General features: G+C 47.3%; 1 protein-coding gene across 1 annotated transcript in view; it reads left to right on the plus strand.

Moving 5' to 3' along the window:
• LOC124613503 (methyl farnesoate epoxidase-like) overlaps nt 1-23224 on the plus strand; it is a 250109-nt gene that overhangs the window by 73806 nt on the left and 153079 nt on the right. The window contains exon 3 of the mRNA XM_047142211.1: nt 3039-3257. Coding sequence (XP_046998167.1) covers nt 3039-3257 — 219 coding nt within the window. The remainder of the gene's footprint in view (nt 1-3038; nt 3258-23224) is intronic.

Raw genomic sequence — 23224 nt, forward strand, 5'->3', positions numbered from 1 at the left:
GGATATCAATGTCATCAGCGAATCGTGTAATTGATATCCATTCACCTTGAATTTTAATTCCACTCCTGAAACTTTCTTTTATTTCCGTCACTGATTCTTCGGTGTCGAGATTGAACACTACAGGCGAAAGACTACATCCCTTTTTAATATTGTGGAATTTGCACAACGCGATCCGGCGGCAAACACGTTAAGACTATTTACAACTTAGGTAAGTGATTAACATTGAAAGATCACAGGTGAAAGTAAGTATGATAGAAGCCATTGCAAATGTGAAATGTTGTTACATTAATAGCCAGTGTAAAGCCAGAATGCTGAATGCAAGCACGCAAACGTGCGTGCATTGTGTTGCACAGGTGCCAGATGTCAGTTTGTGTGACGGAGCTCGATGCCTCTGGACTTGGTAGGCCAACAGAAGGACGGTTAATGCTGGTTCTGGATAACACTGCATTTGTCGACGGATGATGTCCCATACGTGCATGATTGGAGACAGATCTTGTGATCGAGCAGGCAACATGCCGATAACCTGTAGAGCAAAAAAGGGTTATCTGGGCGAGCGTTATCATGCTGAAAAACACCCCCTTGAATAGTGTTCATGAATGGCAGCACCATGGATTGAATCACCAGACTGACGAATAAATTTGCAGTCAGGATGAGTGGAATACCACAAGACTGCTCCTGCTATCATACTAAGTCGCATCCCAGACTGAAACTCCAGTTGTAGGTTCAATGTGTCTAGCACACAGACAGGTTGGTTGCGGAACCTCAACTGGCTTCCTCATAAGCAACATTCGGCCATCACTGGTACCGAGGAAGAACCAGCTTTCATCACAAAGCACAACAGACTTCCACCCTGCCCTCTAATGGGCTGTCACTTGACACGACTGTAGTCGCAAATGGCATTGGTTTGGAGTCAGTGGGATGCACGCTACATGGAATCTGGCTCGGAGCTGTCCTTGAAACAACTGATCAGTAACTGTTCATTATGTCACTGTGGTCCCAGCTGCTGCTCAAATTGCTGCCGCAGATGCAGTATGATGCGGCAGAGCGAGACACAGAACACCTCCTGACCACTGCTGCCAGTAATTATGCACTGTGGCAGCATCCCTGCCAAGTTCTTCTGTACTGTCGCAGGACGAATATCCAGTTTCTCGTAGCCCTGTTATGCGACCTCGTTCAAACTCATTGAGCTGTTGATAATTATGTAACTGTCGCCTTAAAGACATTTTTCTCTAACTTCAACTCGCGACTTCGAATCACAAGACGACTAATTCTCAAGACAGCGACAGCATGTATTTAAAGTTCACCTGACTTTCATCATCATAGCGTAGCTACTAGCCCCACTCTCTTGAGACTGGTGTGAAATTTTAATAGAAACATATCTACCAACATTCGTTTATGTCGCATAATTGTTTCTTGGTGCTGCGATTTCTTTTTCCATCAGGGCATGAAAGGAGTCGGAGTATTGTGTTGTATGGGACAATTTAACCATTTTAAAGCTGCCCGGGTTGGCTGTTGGTGATGTGACTGAAGTGGAAACGCAAAGGACAACAAGAACTAAACCAAGACCAGGGAAACCACATATATTGATGGACACAGGCCGTCCAGCATTGCCAAGGATGGTTGTAAAACGTCGCATGAAATCAGCAAAAGGCAACCAATAGTCCCACTAGCACAATGATTATGTGTAGGGAGTTAAAAGTTAAAAAGAATGAGTTACAGTTCCTCATAAGCCACACATTTATGTAGTCAATGCTAAGCGACCCTCGGGTTGCTGTAAAGAGCGACGCTACTGGGCTGTGGATGCATAGAAACGAGTGAATTGGAGTGATGAATCACTGAATGATTTGGGTTTGACACCTGCCTGGGGAAGGCTACCTGCCATTATGTGTAGTGCCCACAGTAAAATACGGGGAGTCTGCATTATGGATGTTTTTCGTGGTTAGGATATGTCCCTCTACTGCTCTTTCTGGAGGACAGCCGATTAAATGCGCGTCCAGATATTCAGATTTAAGTTTCCTGTGATTTCCCTAAATCGCTCCATGGAAATCCATGGATGGTTCCTTTGAAGAGGTACGCCCCATTTCCTTCCCCTTCCTTGAAACATTGCAAGTCTGAGCTCTGTCTCGAACGACTTCGATGTCGATGGCACGTTAAACTATAATATTTATTCTTTGCGCTTAAGAAAATGCTCGGTAGGAACACATTTTACAGCTCTGTGCACTGCGTACAGTAGAGAAACAGTTCGGAGACGACGATTTTTTGTACCAGCTTGACAGTGCAATGTGGGGCAATGGACTATCCTGCCCAGAGTCCCGTCTTGAACCAAGTGGAACACCTTTGGGATGAGTTAGCACGAAGACTTTGCTGGAGTGTCCAACATAGCTCCTGCTATGGAGGGAACATTTTCTGCAATTCCTCCAGTCATTCAAGATTCGTCATCGAGGATGCCCACAGCAGAGTTGAAACTGTCATAAATTCGAACGGTGGACACAACCCGTATTAATGCCCGCTAATAACTCTCTGGAAACTTTTCGTAAATTAACGCTACAGCCGGACACTGTGGCCGAGCGTCTCTAGGCGCTTCAGTCTGGAACGGTGCAGCTGCTACGGTCTCAGGTTCGAATCCTTCCTCGGGTGTGGATTTGTGTGATGTCCTTAGGTTAGTTAGCTTTAAGTAGTTCTAAGTCTAGGGGACTGATGACCTAAGGTGTTAAGTCCCATAGTGCTTAGAGCCATTTGAACCATTTCTTAATGTATACTGATAAGCGATGAACACCCAGAATTAGGTTTCCCATTGCTTCTCAAAATCCCCTCTGACTAAAGCTGCGATGGTTTCTTTTAAAATGACACGTTCCGATTTCTTGCTCACTCTTCCCAAATCCGTGCATGTGTTACATGACCACTGACCTCGTCGTCGGCACAAGGATATGTATGTTCTAACCTTCCTTGCTTTCTTTATCCTTTTGTCTTGATACTGAAGGTCCAGGTGGGCTGAGCGTCAAACAGTGAGCTAATAGACATGTGATTTGACTGCACAGGTGTAGGGATGGTGGACGGCAAGCTGTGGCAGGAGCAGCGCGCCTTCGTGATGAGACACCTGCGCTCTCTGGGCTTCAGCGGGCCAGCCATGCAGGCTCAGGTGGAACAGGAGGTGCGCGCCCTGCTGGAAGAACTGAGTGACAGCCGTGGGAGGCCGACGCAGCTCAAGCAGCTGTTGCCACTCTCCGTGCTCAACGTCATTTTCCACTTCTGCGCTGGTGAGTGTGCCCAACCTTCCACTGGACTGGTACCTCCTCCTCTTCTCACACACACACACACACACACATATATATATATATATATATATATATATATATATATATATATATATATATATATATAAAGTTGATGTAAACAAACAAGAACGAGATGATTGGTCAGCAGCCATAGCACGTGTACATCGGTGTTGTAACGCTATTGCAAGTAGGTCCTACATACGTATTAGATAATTTTTTACGATGTTACACTAAATGAAACTTAAAGATGTTCTAATGCGTGAAAAGTTACCAACGTTTTCGTTAATCATACTTCAGCTACGTAGTCTTTAGTTCCATCTCTGTAATGTTGTGCTCTGACTGTAGCGTTGTTGATACATGCTGTGAAAATGACTGCCGCTGGTTCCTGCTTAGCATGGAAAAAAGTGCGTGGAACAGGGATAAAAGGTGGCGAGATACACATCGCTCTCAATTTTTTCGCAATTTTACAGAAAATAATTGCCTTTGGAGTTTTCTGAGAAGTTTCATAAATAAATAATGAAGTGAAGATATTTCAGTCAACGGAATGCAAAGCTGAATCGCTAGCGTTGTAGAATGGTAGGTTGACGTCCGTGGATCGCAGGTTTAAATATTAGTTTGGGCTTTTTTTCGTTCGATTTAGAATACCTATGTCTTTTAAATGTGAAACTTATCAAATATACGCTAATTAATACATATCTAATCACCATTTTTATGAAAAATGCACGTCTTCTTGTTTCTGGTCACATATTGTACACAATATCCCAGTTTTCATTCCAAATATATATTTCTAATTATCGATATTTTATAAGAGATTGATAATAAAGGTTGTTTAAATTAAGAAAGCATAACAAATTTATTTTTAGAACAAAAATGAAAAATCAGTTATTCTTCGTTTGGATTGTGCCCATTGTTTTATACCACAGATGTGGTATTACACGAACCAGAGTAATAGGCGTCCTAGATACATGTTCAAAGTGTATGAAATCTTATAGGACTTAACTTCAAAATGGTTCAGATGGCTCTGAGCACTATGCGACTTAATTTCTGAGGTCATCAGTCGCCTAGATCTTAGAACTAATTAAACCTAACTAACCTAAGGACATCACACACATCCAAGCCCGAGGCAGGATTCGAACCTGCGACCGTAGCGGTCGCTCGGCTCCAGACTGCAACGCCTAGAACCGCACGGCCACTCTGGCCGGCATAGGACTTAACTACTAAGGTCATCAGTCCATAAGCTTACACACTACTTAACCTAAATTATCCTAAGGACAAACACACACACCCATGCCCGAGGGAGGACTCGAACCTCCGCTGGGACCAACTGCACCGTCCATGACTGCAGCGCCCTAGACCGCTCGGCTAATCCCGCTTGGCGTAGAAACATGGAAAACAATAATTCTCACGGCATCGAGCACACCGTGCAAATGCTGCATCCTTACATTTGCCACGCTACCACTGCAATATGATGATCTGGAGCCATTTTAATGGATTTGTCGCGAGAAATAACAAGACATTTAAGCTGCCAGGCGTGCTGGAATCGTTGCACGAAGCTTTGTCACACGTCACTGCCGAAGACTGCCGGGGATACAGAACGGCACATAATAAAAGAAGAGGAGAAAATATGGCATTTGGTTGGCTTCGTGGATTCTGTTCATTGCGATACTACGTTAGCTAAGAACGAGAACATTGCTGTGGTTTCCGTCTGGTCACCTAAGTAACAGGCAGTATTGCTAGAGTTTTGCCGATTTCTGTTAATAATTAAACGACATTCGAAGCTATAGTGTTCTGTGCTCGTGTCTTTTTACATCTTAACTGCAACTGCTCACGTCACTGAAGGTTAATAGGGCCAGCTAGCTGCTATGTGCTGTCCAAGTTAAATGGGGCGGTAAAGCTGTCGTCCCGTATTATCGCTCAGTCAAAAAAGGTTCAAATGGGTCTGAGCACTATGGAACTTAACATCTGAGGTCATCAGTCCCCTAAACTTAGAACTAGTTAAACCTAATTAACCTAAGGACATGGCACTCATCCATGCCCGAAGCAGGATTCGAACCTGCGACCGTAGCAGCAGCGCGACCGCTCAATCGATGAGCACGTAAAGCACAGTATAAAACGTATCCCTATTATCGTACTTGACTGTACTGGAGACAGCTTGGCTTCGCCTCCATGAGAAACGAAATCCAGTAAGGTTCCAGCAAACGCGGAAGAATACATTTTGTGATCTTTAGCTCAGGTTTTATTCTTATGACGAACACAGTACAGGATTCACGTACAAAAACGGCCTTTGTGAAAAATACATATAAGATGCGGCGTGAGAACTTCCTCATTTGAAACATGCCGCACACAGGGGCCGTTTCCTATTGATGTGTGGGCTTGAGCCCATTCCACAGGGCGGGACGTAACTTTCCTTTTATTTTTTTTTAAGTTAGTTTGACAGCGATCACGCTGCGGATGAGGAGGAGTACTTTTCCAATGATCGTTCCGTCATCTCAACCCGGCGTGCATTCTATGTGAATTGAAGATGGAGGGGGGAGAAAGGAAAGGGAAGTGAGGGGCTAATTGGCTGTGACGAGTGAAAACGTGTCGCGTACCGGGACTCGAACCCGGGATCTTTCTTTTACCGGGCAGTTGCGATAACCACTGATCCCAGAGTTTATCGCAATTGGGTGAACTGTCTCTGCAGAATATTGGCCGACCCACATTCCCACCCAGCGCCACCTACCTGCAGCCCCCGTCCATGTCCGCCATGCTCACAACTTTGAGAATCCCACAGGAGGTCGGACGTACTTATGTCTCCGCAATGAAGGAGTTGGATTCATTACCCATCGAGGCTGCTGTTGGCAACACAGACTGAGACTTGTTGGACGAAGTGGACCGAATGTTACGATTTGGACTCTCCAAATGCTTTGAACAGAACGAAGGCCGCCTTCAAAACAGCATTTTCAAAACCTAATGAAATAAAACTTTAAATGTAACTCTATGTGAAGTAAAGAGAATTAAACCGACATTTCCAACACAATCTGTTTTGTGGAATTTTTAAAATTTGGAAGTACCCGCGCCGCACCCTCTACTTTCCAGGAGAGCGAAAACAACTGCCTGACACCGTCCTTGCCGACCGAGTGGCCGAGCGGTTCTAGGCGCTTCAGTCTGGAGCCACGTGTCCGCCACGGTCGCAGGTTCGAATCCTGCCTCGGGCATGGATGTGTGTGATGTCCTTAGGTTAGTTAGGTTTAAGTAGTTCTAAGTTCTAGGGGACTGATGACCACAGCTGTTAAATCCCATAGTGCTCAGAGCCATTTGAACCATTTTGACGCCGTCTTGTTACCATTTTTGTTGTCACTGTTGTTTTTGTTGTTGTTGTGGTCTTCAGTCCGAAGACTGGTTTAAAGGAGCTCTCCACACTCTTCTTATTCAGTGCAAGCCTTTTCACCTCCGAATAACTACTAAAACCCACATCTATTGGTACCTGTTTACTTTACTTGCCTCCTGGCCTTATCGTTTACGTCTCACTCCTGTACAAAGCTACTCTCCAGACAAATGCCTTCAGAAAAGACTTCCTAACATTTTAATTTATATTAGATGTTCACAAATTTCTCTCCTTCAGCAACGGTTTTGCTGTCATTGCTAGTCTAGAAGTTATACACTCTCTACTTCAGCCAGCGGAAGTTATTTTACTGCCCAAAAAGCAAAACTTAGCTACTTCTTTTCAGTATTTCATTTCATTATCTAATTCTCTCGCATCGCCTGGTTTACTTCGAGTACATTCTGTTACCCTTGCTACAGTTTTGTTGTTGTTCATCTTATATCCAGATTTCAAGAGACTGTTCATTCCATTCAACTGCAGTTTAAAGTCTTTTGCTGTCTCTGACAGAATTACAATGTCATCGTCAAACGGAAAAGATTTTATTCCGTCTCCCTGAACGTTAATTCTCTTCGTAAATTTTTCTTTGACTTCTTTCACAACTTGCTCAGAGTACAGATTGAATAACATTGGGGGCAGGCTACAACCTTGTCTCATACCGTTTTCAACCACTGCTTCCCTTTCATGCCGTTCACCTCTTGTAACTGCAATCTGGCTTCTGTACAAGTTGTAAATAACGTTTCGCTCACTGTATTTTACCCTGCTGCTTTCAGAAGTTTAAAGAGTATATTTCTGTCAACATTGTCAAAAGCTTTCTCAAAATCTATAAAAAGCTGTAAATGTACCGGTTGGTTATAATTAAACACTCCCTGTTTAACATGTTATAATACGGAAGCCAATTACCGTACGATTACCAAACTTGGCAGCATTAACATCAAGGACATGGTGAAGAGAAATAATGCACAATCAGTTCAGTTGAAACACTTTTAATGTGCTGCTACGGTACATCATACCATTACATACCGGTACCATTACTGCTACAAAAGGGGCTCAATACGGGCCCCTCAGTGTCCAGAAGAGCCTGAAAGTGCAGGATTGCATTTTGCACAGCAGAACGAAGTGTTTCCATAATCATGCTGGCTACCTCTCTTGATAAGTTGCGCTTCAGATCAGCACATGTGTGAATGTTCCCCTGGTAAACCCTGTCCTTCATGTAGCTCCACAACCGGAACTTACAGGGAATGAGATCAGATGATCGTGCTGGCCAAGCATTTGGAAACGATCGGCTGATAATTCGATCGTTTCCAAATCTGTTTCGGAGAAGCAGGTGAACTTCATGATCGATATGCGGTGGAGCCCCATCGTGTATGAACTGTTGAGTTCAATGCGCCTCTCTCCTGAAGTACGGGCATGACATGCTGGCGACGCATATCGCAGTAAAGCTGGCCTGATACGCAGCACGTCTTTGGTCCTTGAGCGCCAACCTGTTTAAAAAAGAATGGGCTAATGACGAACGTAACCATGAACCCACACCATACGGTGACACATTCACCATACAGAGGAACTTCATGCACAGTGACTCGAGGACAAAAGCCCCACAATCGGCAATTCTGTGTGTTCACTTCACCTATTAGAGAAAAATGAGCTTCGTCTGTCCATAGGATGGCCAGGACCAGCCCTCGTCACCTTCAATCCCTGCGAGAAAGTGGAGAGCGAAATAAACACGTCGTTGTGCGTCCTGTGGTGCAAGCTGCTGGACGATATGGATCTTGTACGGATACTATTTGAGAATAGTCGAAGCACCCTCCGTACAGTGGACCACGGGATATTCAGCTGTAGTGACACAGCACGTGCACTTCCTGACGATCGGGAATTGCGGGCAACGTTGTGTGCCATAGCAACAGCGATTTGATCAACCACCTGTGGTGCAAAGGGTCTTCAGTCTCTTCCCGGCGCGACGCCCAGGTCTCCAGTTGATTCGAACTACTCTATCATGCTCCACACAGCAGGTAGAGAAAGAAAACCCATCCGTAATCCTTCCAGACGGCGGTATTCGTGAAGTGCAGCTGCGGCATTACTGTTTTTTGTTTTGTTTTTGTTTTTCTTTTGTTGTTGTAATAGAGCTTTAGCAATAATACCCTGCTTCTTTTGTCCAAGCTCATGCTGACATGTCAACAAGTGCACTGCGACTGGCCAGGTGTGTGAGACTATGAATCACAGTGACTGTCCATGCACCTGGTGACCAAATTTGGAAGTGGGCGGTGGAAATCGTGCATTCCACACTCTGGACATTAATGATACCAAGTTTGGTACTCGTGCGGTAATTAGTTTCCGTTTTATAACTTGTTAAATAGGGAAAGTGTAATTATAACCACCCAGTACGTTTGCGATTCCGTAACGTATCTGTTGAGCTAAGTCGGTGGGCCACTACTGCCTCATGTGTCATGCCAAAGTTCTCTGGAGCCCAAACTGATGTTCCCTGAGGTTGGCTACGGCACCCTCCGTTTGTTGTGGCTCTCAGTATCGTTGAGGCACGCAAGCTACCCTGTCTCAGCAATGACTGTGGTTCATGGCGCATGCCATCCATTATAAAGTGACAGAAATAGAAACTTCTACACTGTAAAGTAACAGTGTTATATTTATCAAACTCTGTAGAGGTGTTCAGCATGCTGCGCGGGATTAGCCGAGCGGTCTAGGGGCTGGAGTCATGGACTGTGCGGCTGGTACCGGCGGAGGTTCGAGTCCAGCCTCGGGCATGGGTGTGTGTGTTTGTCCTCAGGATAATTTAGGTTAAGTAGTGTGTAAGCTTAGGGACTGATGACCTTAACAGTTAAGTCCCATAAGATTTCACACACATTTATTTGTTCGGCATGTTTACACTTCCTAGCAGATTATACCTGTATGCCGGCCGAAATTCGGATCTAGGACCTTTTTATCCTATGCCTGTTGCGATGCGCCCATAATGCATTATGAAGATTCCTTTCCGCGTGCACCTATTTAGTAAAATACAGTCTAAGGCAAAAAACAACAAAACACGAAGGAATTATCCGAACAGCACGGAAATCGGTAGATGTGATGTACGTGTAGAGCCAAATAAATCATAACAATTTCAGAAAAATCGGATGACTTATTCAAGAGAAAGGGCTTCACAAACTGTACAAATCGATATCGCGTTGGTCCACCTCTGACCCTGATGCAGCAGTTATTCGGTTTGGCATTGCTTGACAGAGTTGTAGGACATCCTCCAGAGGGAAATCGTATCAAATTCTGTCCCAGTGGTGCGTCACAAAGTTAAAATCCCGAGATGGTTGGAGGGCTCTGCCCATAATGCTCCAAACGTTCTCAATTAGAGAAAGATTCGGCGAACTTACTAACCAAGGTATGGATTTAAAGCATGAAGACAGGCATTAGGAAGTCTCGCTGTGTGCGGGCAGGCATTTTCTTGCTGAAATGTAAGCTCACTATAGCTTGCCATGAAAGATAACAAAATGGGGCACAGAATATCGTCGACGTACAGCTGTGTTGTGAAGATGGCGCCAGTGACAGCCAAAGGGCTCCTGCTATGAAAGGAAATGAAATGGCTCTCCAGAGCATCACTCCGGGCCGTCGAGCCTTATGGCTGGCAACAGACAAGTTGGTATCCCACTCCCGCCCTGGTGTCTCCATACCTGTCTTTGCTGATCAGCGGGGCTGAGTTCGAAGCGAGACTCTTCACTGAAGACAATTCTACTCCAGTCAATGAGTTTCCAGGCCGATGACGTCTCTGTAGACGCCACAGACAGTAGTGGGATACTAACCTAACTGTCGCCTGTCATACACCCTGACAACCAGGAGTGCTTGTCTGAGTTGCTATTCCTTTTCGCAACAGGACACCACTGGCTCTCATCCACAGTACCCTTACAGCACAGCGGTACGTCAACGTTATTCTATGCTCGGTTTTTTTGCCCTCCATGTACATCCATCCTTGGCTTACATTTCATCAGGATAATGTCCACCTGCACATGGTGAGAGCTTCTACTGCTTGTCTTTGTGTTTTCCAAACCCTACCTTGGCCAACAAAGTAACCGGATTTCTTCCCGATTGAGGACATTTGGAGCATTATAGGGAGGGATTTCGACAATCTAACACGGTAATTAGACATAATTTGGCTTGGTATCCCGCAGGAGGACATCCAACAACTCTATCGATCAATGTCAAGCCGAATAACTGACTGCGAAAGTGCCAGAGACGGACCAACGCGTTACTGACTTGCTCAATTTGTGAAACTCTTTCTCTCGAATAAATCATTCAATTTTTCTAAAACTGTAATGATTTGTTTGCCCATACATGTACATCACACTTACCTATTTCTGTCTACTTCGGATAATCCTTTATGGTCAGGCTTTTTTTTTTTTTTTTGCCTTAGAGTGCATATATTCAGAACTGAAAATTCTTCTTAAGATACTTGAAGTATCTTCTGGAAATTAAAGTTACATTCTTTGTCGTAAATTATGTGGTTATTGTAGCAATAGGATTTTACCTGCCGGTATAGCCGAGCATATTAATGCAACAGTTCCGGGATTTGGACAGGTGTCTTGGGCCTGGATGGCATCCATCCAGTGAATTAATGATGAGGGCTGGTGTGTCAGCCAACCTGAATATTATTTAGGCAGGTTCCCACATCTGACGAGGTGAATATAGGCTGGTACCCAGATCTCACCTGTGTCACGCGATTCGCAAGCACTTACAAAAGGTTCACACACTTTCACATGGATAACATTACAAGCAGAACGCTGAGGAACACATATTTCTCCTGCTGGGTAACAGTATGGCAACAGGAAGGGCATCTGACCACCCTTTAAATTAACCATGCCAGTTATGTAAATAATCACAACTACCCTGTGTAGATGTGGGACAAAGGCGAAAGATAAAGGAGAAGACTGTAGTGTTAGAACCTTCATTTGGAATTTAAACTCTTCTCAGTACTACATGTCCTCTTTAATACTGGATAAAAAGTAAACTTCTCCTACACCATTTAAACAGAAGTACAAAAAGAATTCTGTTGCCAGAGAAATCAAATGAATCTATATATTCATTGCGAAATAAAAGATTTTCTTAAGGAACTAAAAATTGGTCCGTAGAATAAAAATGCGCTCATCAACATTTACTTTCTCATCACTTAAATACAGTCCTCATACAGAAATAATGCGAAATTAAGAACGCAAAATCTTCTTTTGCCTGATGAGAATGCTTCTTCAGAATGAAATTTCTTTTTTACTGTAGTTTAAAATAAAAGTGTTACTAGGGTAATAATCATCATATTTTATTTATCATTTTACAGTGACAAGTGCTGGTAAATATTCATTCCTTATTCCTTTCCAGATTTGATTTTGAGAAGTTATTTCCTAGACTTGCATTGTGCCACACTGAAATTTCTATAATGACTTGTCCTCGCCCACCATGCAGAAATCAATAAATTTCCCAATTAGCCAACCAGAATCATGAATGCTCCTATCATAGCACAAAAAAGGCTAATATATCCTGGGCAGAGTTAAGGATGTATAATAAGGGAACTAGCTTTTTGGGTTATCTGGCAACTTCAAAGACACTTCTGTTAACTTGAGATGACACTTCGCAACACTCTGTCATAAATGTGTGGAATATAACTCTGTAAAATTTCTTCCAGCCATTCTGTGTGTTCCCTCATTTCCCTGAAAAATACGATATTGTCTTCCATGTAAACCATACAGTGACATAGCTTCAAACCTCTTAACACTTCATCTAGCAACGACTAAAACGTGGCTAGTGCATTCTTTAAACCAAATGGCATTTGCTAGTATTGGTACTGCTTCCAGGAAGCATTAAACAGAGTCTTTGTCCAGCACTATTCCCAACTGATGGTAACCACTCCTCAGATCTACAGGGCGAACATTAATAAAATCCACAAACTGTAGGAACAGATTCATGACTGGAAACAGAGGAAACTGGTTTATGAATTTGTGTCCACAAATGCATCATTGCCATTTAAATGGCACTGACAAAGGAAAGTTCCTCTGACCACGTACCACGTGTTCCTTGAGTGTTGTAGGCTGTGTGATTGACACATCATTCTCTAAGCAGCACAATAGTCCGGTATGCACGTCCAGAACAAGCCGTGATGTTGTTTGTGTATGGTCAAGCAGATGGCTGCACAGCAGTACCAAAACAAACACCCTCACACCCACCAACCACATCTCACAACATTTTGAGCCCTTTTTGGGCATTTGTGTGGACATGGATCCTTTTAGACAGACAGAGGTGCAGGGAAGCAGCGGACTGGGCTCTGCAGGATATTGAGACAAACTGTAATACAAGCTCCAGGCAACTGGCCAACGAAAATAGTGTATGCCAAAGTACGACTGTGTGTATTCTGCATAACAACCAATACTACCCCTATCACGTGCAATGAGTGCAAAGATTATCAGCAGCAGATTTCCCTCTACGGGAAGGATTTTCTTGATAGTTTTTGTACTAGACCATCACAATCATGGAATTACAGTCATCTGTTCTCCTTGGCGACGAAGCAACCTGTACCAGAGCTAACATTATAAATCTTCATAATCGTCAACTGAGGGCTACAGACAATCCTTTGGGAATGCTTGACGTACCTCATCAGGAACGATTCAGCATCAATGTGTGATCAGGGATTCTTGGCGATCACACACTAGGACCGGTTATTATTCCACGACACCTCAATGGACTTCTCGTGAAATATTATGCCTGAGCTGTTGAAGAACGTGCCTTTGGCAATACGACAGGTTATATGGTTTCCGCATGATGGAAAACCACCTCACTTCCACATTACAGTTCGCTGACACCTCAACATCATCTTCCCCTGACGTTGCATATTGCATGGAGGACCTGTAGCATGGTCACCTAGATCAGTGGACATAAACCTCATGGATTTGTACCTCTGGGGCATCTGAAAAGTGTTGTGTATGCTGAACTAATTCCTGATGCGCAGACCCTTCAACAGCCTGCTCACGACACGCGTGACGCTGTTTGAATGTACGAATGAGTATGGCAGTCCATGATGCGAAGTGTAAACGCATGCATTGCATCCCGTGGAGGCCACTTTGAATACATGTTGTGACATGGATGCGATGCTGCTCTTTACTATGTCTCGGGATGATTTGTTGTGATTTCACAGACTCCATCCATGTCTGGACACATGCTTATACGACCTTTTTCCTCTATTTCCAGTCGGAAATCCATCCCTGCCGTTTATCGGTTTTATTAATGTTCACCCTACACAGTGGAAAATAATTTGCATTGACCCAAGTTATCTAGTGTCTCTGTTTAGTTTGGTATCAGACATGCACCAGTAACTGTTCTTAAAGTAACGGTTATCACAATAAGATATCATGGTGAGTTTTGACGTCGTTTCCTTGTTCACGAGGGTACCCCTGCGAGAGACACTAGAATTGATTAGTCAGAAGTTTGACGAGAAGACCACTGAACTTTTTAGGCATGTCTTGACATCCACGTATTTTCTTTTTAATGGAGAATACTACGAACAAACGGAGGGAGTCGCCATGGGTAGCCCACTCTCACCGGTGGTAGCGAATTTGTACATGGAGAACTTCGAGGAGGAAGCCCTGTCGTCATCCGAATGGAAACCTACTTGCTTTTTCCGTTACGTGGACGACACGTTCGTCATCTGGCCACATGGTATGGATAAACTCCTTGACTTCTTTACACATCTAAACTCCATACACCCCAACATCAAATTCACCATGGACACTGAAACGGAGGGTACTCTACCTTTCCTTGACGTCTTGGTCAAGAGAAGGCCTGACGGCACCCTAGGCCATGGGGTGTATCGGAAGACAACGCACACTGGTCTGTATTTGCACGCAGACAGCTGCCACCACCCTTCACAGAGGAATTGGGTGCTTAAAACTCTAGTACATAGAGCGCGCACTATCTCTGACGTAGAGAAGCTACCCCAGGAATTGGAACATCTGAGAACTGTATTTCGAAAAAATGGATACTCAGAGTGGCAGATTCAACGTGCTCTCCGCCCACCCACTAAAGCACAACCTGTGGAGATGGATGAAATCACGAGGGAGGAGGTAGGCACTGCGTTTATCCCATATACAGGCGCACTCTCGTGGAAAATCGCCCGCATTTTGGAGAAAAACACCGGGTCGGAACTGTGTTTTGTCCTCCGAATAAAACTCGTGCACTGGTGGGGAGCGCCAAAGATGACCTCGGTTTGAGGAAGGCCGGCGTGTACCAGATTCCGTGTCAATGTGGCAGGTCGCATACTGAAACTTCCTGGCAGATTAAAACTGTGTGCCCGATAGAGACTCGAAATCGGGACCTTTGCCTTTCGCGGGCAAGTGCTCTACCAACTGAGCTACCGAAGCACGACTCACGCCCGGTACTCACAGCTTTACTTCTGCCAGTACCTCGTCTCCTACCTTCCAAACTTTACAGAAGCTCTCCTGCGAACCTTGCAGAACTAGCACTCCTGAAAGAAAGGACATTGCGGAGACATGGCTTAGCCACAGCCAGGGGGATGTTTCCAGAATGAGATTTTCACTCTGCAGCGGAGTGTGCGCTGATATAAAACTTCCTGGCAGATTAAAACTGTGTGCCCGACCGAGACTAGAACTCGGGACCTTTGCCTTTCGCGGGCAAGTGCTCTACCAACTGAGCTACCGAAGCACGACTCACGCCCGGTACTCACAGCTTTACTTCTGCCAGTACCTCGTCTCCTACCTTCCAAACTTTACAGAAGCTCTCCTGCGAACCTAGCAGGACTAGCACTCCTGTAACAAAGGATATTGCAGAGACATGGCTTAGCCACAGCCTGGGGGATGTTTCCAGAATGAGATTTTCACTCTGCAGCGGAGTGTGCGCTGATATGAAACTTCCTGGCAGATTAAAACTGTGTGCCCGACCGAGACTAGAACTCGGGACCTTTGCCTTTCACGGGCAAGTGCTCTACCAACTGAGCTACCGAAGCACGACTCACGCCCGGTACTCACAGCTTTACTTCTGCCAGTACCTCGTCTCCTACCTTCCAAACTTTACAGAAGCTCTCCTGCGAACCTTGCAGAACTAGCACTCCTGAAAGAAAGGATATTGCGGAGACATCGCTTAGCCACAGCCTGGGGGATGTTTCCAGAATGAGATTTTCACTCTGCAGCTGTGTGTGCGCTGATATGAAACTTCCTGGCAGATTAAAACTGTGTGCCCGACCGAGACTCGAACTCGTGACCCTTGCCTTTCGCGGGAAAGTGCTCTACCAACTGAGCTACCGAAGCACGACTCACGCCCGGTACTCACAGCTTTACTTCTGCCAGTACCTCGTCTCCTACCTTCCAAACTTTACAGAAGCTCTCCTGCGAACCTTGCAGAACTAGCACTCCTGAAAGAAAGGATATTGCGGAGACATGGCTTAGCCACAGCCTGGGGGATGTTTCCAGAATGAGATTTTCACTCTGCAGCGGAGTGTGCGCTGATATGAAACTTCCTGGCAGATTAAAACTGTGTGCCCGACCGAGACTAGAACTCGGGACCTTTGCCTTTCACGGGCAAGTGCTCTACCAACTGAGCTACCGAAGCACGACTCACGCGCGGTACTCACAGCTTTACTTCTGCCAGTACCTCGTCTCCTACCTTCCAAACTCTACAGAAGCTCTCCTACGAACCTTGCAGAACTAGCACTCCTGAAAGAAAGGATATTGCGGAGTCATGGCTTAGCCACAGCCTGGGGGATGTTTCCAGAATGAGATTTTCACTCTGCAGCGGAGTGTGCGCTGATATGAAACTTCCTGGCAGATTAAAACAGTGTGCCCGAACGAGACTCGAACTCGGCACCTTTGCCTTTCACGGGCAAGTGCTCTACCAACTGAGCTACCGAAGCATGACTCACGCCCAGTACTCACAGCTTTACTTCTGCCAGTACCTCGTCTCCTACCTTCCAAACTTTACAGAAGCTCTCCTGCGAACCTTGCAGAACTAGCACTCCTGAAAGAAAGGATATTGCGGAGACATGGCTTAGCCACAGCCTGGGGGATGTTTCCAGAATGAGATTTTCACTCTGCAGCGGAGTGTGCGCTGATATGAAACTTCCTGGCAGATTAAAACTGTGTGCCCGACCGAAACTCGAACTCGGGACCTTTGCCTTTCGCGGGCAAGTGCTGTACCAACTGAGCTACCGAAGCACGACCCACGCCCGGTACTCACAGCTTTACTTCTGCCAGTACCTCGTCTCCTACCTTCCAAACTTTACAGAAGCTCTCCTGCGAACCTTGCAGAACTAGCACTCCTGAAAGAAAGGATATTGCGGAGACATCGCTTAGCCACAGCCTGGGGGATGTTTCCAGAATGAGATTTTCACTCTGCAGCGGAGTGTGCGCTGATATGAAACTTCCTGGCAGATTAAAACTGTGTGTCCGACCGAGACTCGAACTCGGCACCTTTGCCTTTCGCGGGCAAGTGCTGTACCAACTGAGCTACCGAAGCACGACTCATGCCCGGTACTCACAGCTTTACTTCTGCCAGTACCTCGTCTCCTACCTTCCAAACTTTACAGAAGCTCTCCTGCGAACCTTGCAGAACTAGCACTCCTGAAAGAAAGGATATTGCGGAGACATGGCTTAGCCACAGCCTGGGGGATGTTTCCAGAATGAGATTTTCACTCTGCAGCGCAGTGTGCGCTGATAGCTTAGTACACAGTGCGGACGTGTTGTTATTTCCGTCTGCGGAGCGCGCGCGCTCGCTGTTGTTTACATTTCAGCGGCCGTCACTTACGTGTCGCTTACGTGCACTAGAATCATGGCCAACCGTTTTCGAAAATCAACTTTACGTTTCACCTTCTGCAACGACTACGCACGACCAAAGGCCTTGGAAGTGGAACGCTTCCTACGCGACGTTGCTAAGATCCCAGCTTCTGACATCTTGGGCATCCATTTGTCCATATTAAGCAGTACTGTGTACGTCAAAGTCGTCAATGACGCGGTATGCGAAAGAATACTTCGTGACACCAACCATGGATTACGCTTTTGCCACGCCGACGGCAATGTCGGAGCGGTCACTGTCGACCATGCCGGCTTAGGAATGCGCACCATACGAGTTTTTGAAGTCCCGTTCGAGCTTCCAGCGGAAGACGTTATCGCGGCTTTCCGCCCCTATGGCACTGTACATGGCCACACTGCCGAACGCTGGGCGCAATTCCAAACGTACCCTGTTCTTAACGGTGTACGGCAGATCACCATCGACCTCCATCGCCACGTGCCATCTTACCTGCAAATTAGCGGGTGCCGCGCGGTTGTCATATACGACGGCCAACCCAAGACCTGTTCCGGGTGCGGCAAAGAAGGACACCTCAGATCTGAGTGTCTTCAGCGACGAATCACCCAATTGCCAGCCGCTACCGTGGCACCTCCGGCTCCGACTACAGTTTTACCGATCACCTACGCATCGGCGCTCTGTTCTCCTCCCACCGGCCGCCGCCCATTGGACCATGCACCGGTAACCCTTCCAGCTGCTACGGATACCGCTGGGGCCGACGCGTCGCGCTCAAAGCCTGACGCTACTCCGGCGCCACTACCAACAGCGACGACTTCCGACACCCACCCGCCTGAACATATGGACGCCCCTTCATTTGACGTTCCCGCGACGGCCTTCGTCTCAGAGCGACGCGACTCCCTCCCGTCTTCCGACACGGAGGGACGAACCCGCAAACAACGTTCACCTAAGAGGCGCAAGAGGAGGCGCCGTACGGTCTCGGAACGAGACGGATCACCACCCCCCGATGCTCCAGAGGCCGTCCGACCCGACGAGGCCTCGGAGAACCTACACGACGATACGAATGACGACAACATGACGCCGACTGTGGATACGTCGATGCCTACTCTACTGGCTCGCTCAGGTGCTCCTGAACCAATGGACTCCACAGATGCGACGACCGAAGTGGAACGTACGACTATCACAACGACAACGCCTTCAATGGTGTGGAGTGAGGACGTCGATGAGGAGCCGGACCACACGCTGGGGACAGAGTTACCCCAGACGGAAGCATCGTTACGCCGCTGATAATGCCGTCAGGTGGCGTACGGCACGACTCACCGTTGCCTCGTCCCTCTTCATCCTCCGCCGGTGGAGTTCCCCTCCACGGCGGGTTACAGCTCCAAACCTACCGAATAGCGACGATCAACACTAACACCATTAGCTCACCCGTGAAACTTCAACTGCTGCGAGAGATGATATGGGCGTCGGACATCGATATCGCACTACTACAGGAAGTACACCTGGCCACACTACCAGACGTCGCGGGATATAACACTTATCCTTCTCCTGGTGACCACCTGGGACGCGGCGTAGCCATCTACGCCAGAGAAGGCATTCCAGTGGCCGATATCACATACCTTCCATCTGCCAGAGGCATGGCCGTCACCGTCATGGGGACGCGTATCATCAACATTTTTGCTCCGTCAGGCTCCACCCGCAGACGCGACAGGGCCCTCTTCTATTCAGAAGAAATCGCTCCTTTGTTTCTTGGACGTTGCGACCATTACTTGCTAGGGGGTGATTTTAATTGTGTCTTGCACCCTAAAGATCAAGTGCCCCACTACAACACCTGTCAAGAACTGCGTCTTGTCGTCCGAGATCTGTTGCTCCGCGACACTTGGGAAGTTCGGCACGGCGACGCGCCTGGACATACTTACCAGACGAGTCACTCCGCGAGCCGCCTTGATAGAATTTACGTCTCTCGGGAACTCACACCTGCAGTCCAAGGTGCAGAACTTTGGCCCCTGCCCTTTTCGGACCACTGTGCCTACATCTGCAACATTCTCTTCCCCAAGCAAGTGGTCTGGCGTAGTCGTGCACCGTGGAAGCTAAACACCTCCCATCTTCATGATCCCGAATGTCTTCAACGTGTTACCGAGACATGGGCCACCTGTGAACGTCGCTTACCTAAATACTGCACGACCTTGACCTGGTGGCTAGAATGTGCCAAACCTGCCATTCGACGTACTTTAATTCAGTATGGAAAGGAAGTTGCTATGTGGCGCCGGCACACTACCGACTATTTCTACGCCGTTCTCCGCGACCTGGACGCCCAACCGCCCACCCCCGACACCCAGAGGGAACGCAGCAGGATTAAGGCGCAAATTGTAACTTTGACACGCCGTAGATTGCAGGGGGCTATGGTGCGAACCCGACGTCAAGATTCGGCGGAACAAGAACATCCGACCATGCATCATATCGCCTCCGATAGGAAACATCGACGACGACAACTCATCACCGAGATCACCACTTGTCGTGGCCAGCACGTCACTTGCCAGGCCGAAATCGTCAGTGCCTTTGTCGACCACTACCGCACAATGTACCAGGAGGAGACTACCAACAACCACGCTGAGGAGTCTGTGTTACCACACGTAACTCGCACCCTCACCAGCGACGAAGCGGACGAGCTGATCGAGCCCATTACGCGTGACGAAATCCACGATGCAATCAAAAAAGGTGCTCTGAATAAGTCACCTGGTGTCGACGGATTGCCGATAGAATTTTATCGCGCTTTCTTCACACTAATGGCATCACGGTGGACAACGATGTTTAATGAACTGCTGACGATAGGGAATGCCGTACCGCCGTCCTTCGTCACGGGAATTATTATACCCATCCACAAACCGACACCAGGTGTGACGACAGCACATTACCGTCCCCTGACTCTGCTTAACGCAGACTGTAAAATTTTTACACGCCTACTGGCAACGCGATGCCGCAAGATCCTGCCTAGCATTCTATCCCCGGAACAGACAACTCCGGGCGGCTCAGTTAATATACAAACGGCCACAGGAGAATGTCGCGATTTAATTGCACTGGCAGCGGCGTGCAGACTCCGCGCCGCAGTGGTTGCCATTGATTTTGACAGCGCATTCGACAAATTGCGGCATCTTTTTCTGTTCTCAGTGATGAACCGCATGGGTTTTCCACCAGCCTTTATCGACGTGATCCGGCGCCTGTACGGCACCGCCGAATCTCTGATTCAGGTTAACGGCCGTGTGGCGGGACCAGTGGCGATCCGGCGTTCCGTACGGCAAGGCTGCCCACTTTCGACCCTACTGTATGCCATAAGCCTGGAGCCACTCATCGGGAGTCTGACGAGCCACCTTTCTGGTCTCACTTTACGACAGCACAGTTTTCGATGTCGTGCGTATGCGGACGACCTCCTCCTCTTGATCCGCTCACGGAGTGAAACACACACGGTACTTGATTTGATATCATCGTACGGCACTGCAGCGGGCAGTAACATGAATGTGGCTAAATCCGCGGCGATGCCCATTGGACGCGGCGTCTCACACGAAGACTTAGCACCTCTCCCGTGTGTACAACAACTACGATATCTTGGTATCATTTTCACCTCCACCGTGCGCCGCTCCGCTGCCATCAATTTTCGGCGTGCACTCCAAACTATCCGCACGACGGTGCGACAAAATCTTCTCCGACGACTCGATTCTTTACAACGTGTCCAATACCTCAATCAACATGTGACGGCCAGAATGGTCCACATCGCACAGGTCCTCCCGCTGCCATCAACTATTGGACGCAGCCTCCAGGCTGCCCTCGGATACTTCCTTACAGCCGGTACGATCTTTAAGGTCCGCTGCGACACGCTCACCCTTCCTCCGCGAGCAGGAGGCCTCGGCCTTGTCAATGTGCGACTCCGAGCGGCGTCCTTGTACATGTCCACCATGCACAAGCAGTGGCACGGGGGCACCTCCCTTACGCGCAGCTTGCTGGAAATTCTTGTGCCCGCGACCATAACACCACCAGTACCAGTCGGACACATCAAGCATCACTTGACGCACATTTCTGATTTCATCGTCGACTTCAGTTATGCTCACACACACTTACCGACCACGCGTTCTCCTCGACCTAAAGATTTTTACACCCCTCTCCTTCGTTCCATATCCAGCAACAATATCGAACTGAGACATCCGTCCACGCGGTGGCCAACGGTTTGGCGTCACATCCACCAGCCTTTTCTTCCCTCCAACGTCCGGGCAACATGGTACCAAGTCGCAAATGAAAAATTCGCCACAAACCATCGCCTTCACGCCATCGGACTACAGGACTCTCCACTTTGTTCCATTTGCCACCTCGTGGATGACGATGTCCATCAACTGACTTGTACTGCCACCAGTGACGTCTGGAAACTTGCCCGACAGTTCGTTGCCTGTTACCTCCGCGTTCCGCCGGACTCGATTGACCCATGGACTTTTATCCATCCTGAGAATACTTATTTCCCCGCCTCCAAAAATCATGCGATTGTCTGGGTCAAGGGATGGACGATCACCTACATGTATAATGGTGGCGACAAATCACGCCTTGATTTCTGGCAGTACTTACAAACCGCCCACAGTGAAGTCGAACAGCGACCACGCTACCGCGCCTTCTTCGCCAATTACCTACACGCGATCTTTACTTCACCCCCGCTCAGTTGGATGGTGCCACACGCCGACAGCACTCCCGCCCCCCCTGCTGACATCTGAGACTCCCCGCGCTACTTTCTACATTGTACCCCACAGTGGAATAGGCGCATGGACACGCGCCTCCTTTCTTTAATGCACTACCCCAGACAACACTGGTCTTTCCCTCACTCCACTGTATATTGCTTCACACCTCTTAGATTACATCAGACCTATTATTCTTTTTTTCCCTACACCATGTTCATAAAAAAAAAAAAAAATTCCTCGCCTTGTACGAGTATATTGGCCTGTGTTGTTTTTCGCCGGAAGGATGGCATTTCTGTTGTATTTAAGTTTGTACCAATAAAAATCTTTTTTCCATTTACCCTTTTCCTGGTAAAAAAAATATAAATAAAAAAAATCAAAAAGCTACTTTGAGTGAGTGATCCAGGGACGGGAGGGGGGAGACATCGCGGCCAGGCCTCGGGTTTCGACCCCTGCCCGCCTTGTCTCCACCTACCCATATCTGACCACTCTCAAAAAAAAAAAAAAAAAAAAAAAAAAAAGTTGGTAGAGCACTTCCCCGTGAAAGGCAAAGGTCCCGAGTTCGAGTCTCGGTCGGGCACACAGTTTTAATCTGCCAGGAAGTTTCATATCAGCGCACACTCCGCTGCAGAGTGATAATCTCATTCTGGAAACATCCCCCAGGCTGTGGCTAAGCCATGTCTCCGCAATATCCTTTCTTTCAGGAGTGCTAGTTCTGCAAGGTTCGCAGGAGAGCTTCTGTAAAGTTTTGAAGGTAGGAGACGAGGTACTGGCAGAAGTAAAGCTGTGAGTACCGGGCGTGAGTCGTGCTTTGGTAGCTCAGTTGGTAGAGCACTTGCCCGCGAAAGGCAAAGGTCCGAGTTCGAGTCTCGGTCGGGCACACAGTTTTAATCTGCCAGGAAGTTTCATATCAGCACACACTCCGCTGCAGAGTGAAAATCTCATTCAGGTCGTGTATTGGTCAGACGATGCGTACCGTCGAGGATCGATGCCGTGATCACCAGAGGCACACTCGACTGATGTATCCGAGCAAGTCGGCGGTCGCTGAACATTGTTTGTTGGAAAATCACGCTATGGAGTATGAACGCACGAGG

The sequence above is a fragment of the Schistocerca americana genome, chromosome 4 (assembly GCF_021461395.2).
Source record: "Schistocerca americana isolate TAMUIC-IGC-003095 chromosome 4, iqSchAmer2.1, whole genome shotgun sequence".
Lineage (NCBI taxonomy): Eukaryota > Metazoa > Arthropoda > Insecta > Orthoptera > Acrididae > Schistocerca > Schistocerca americana.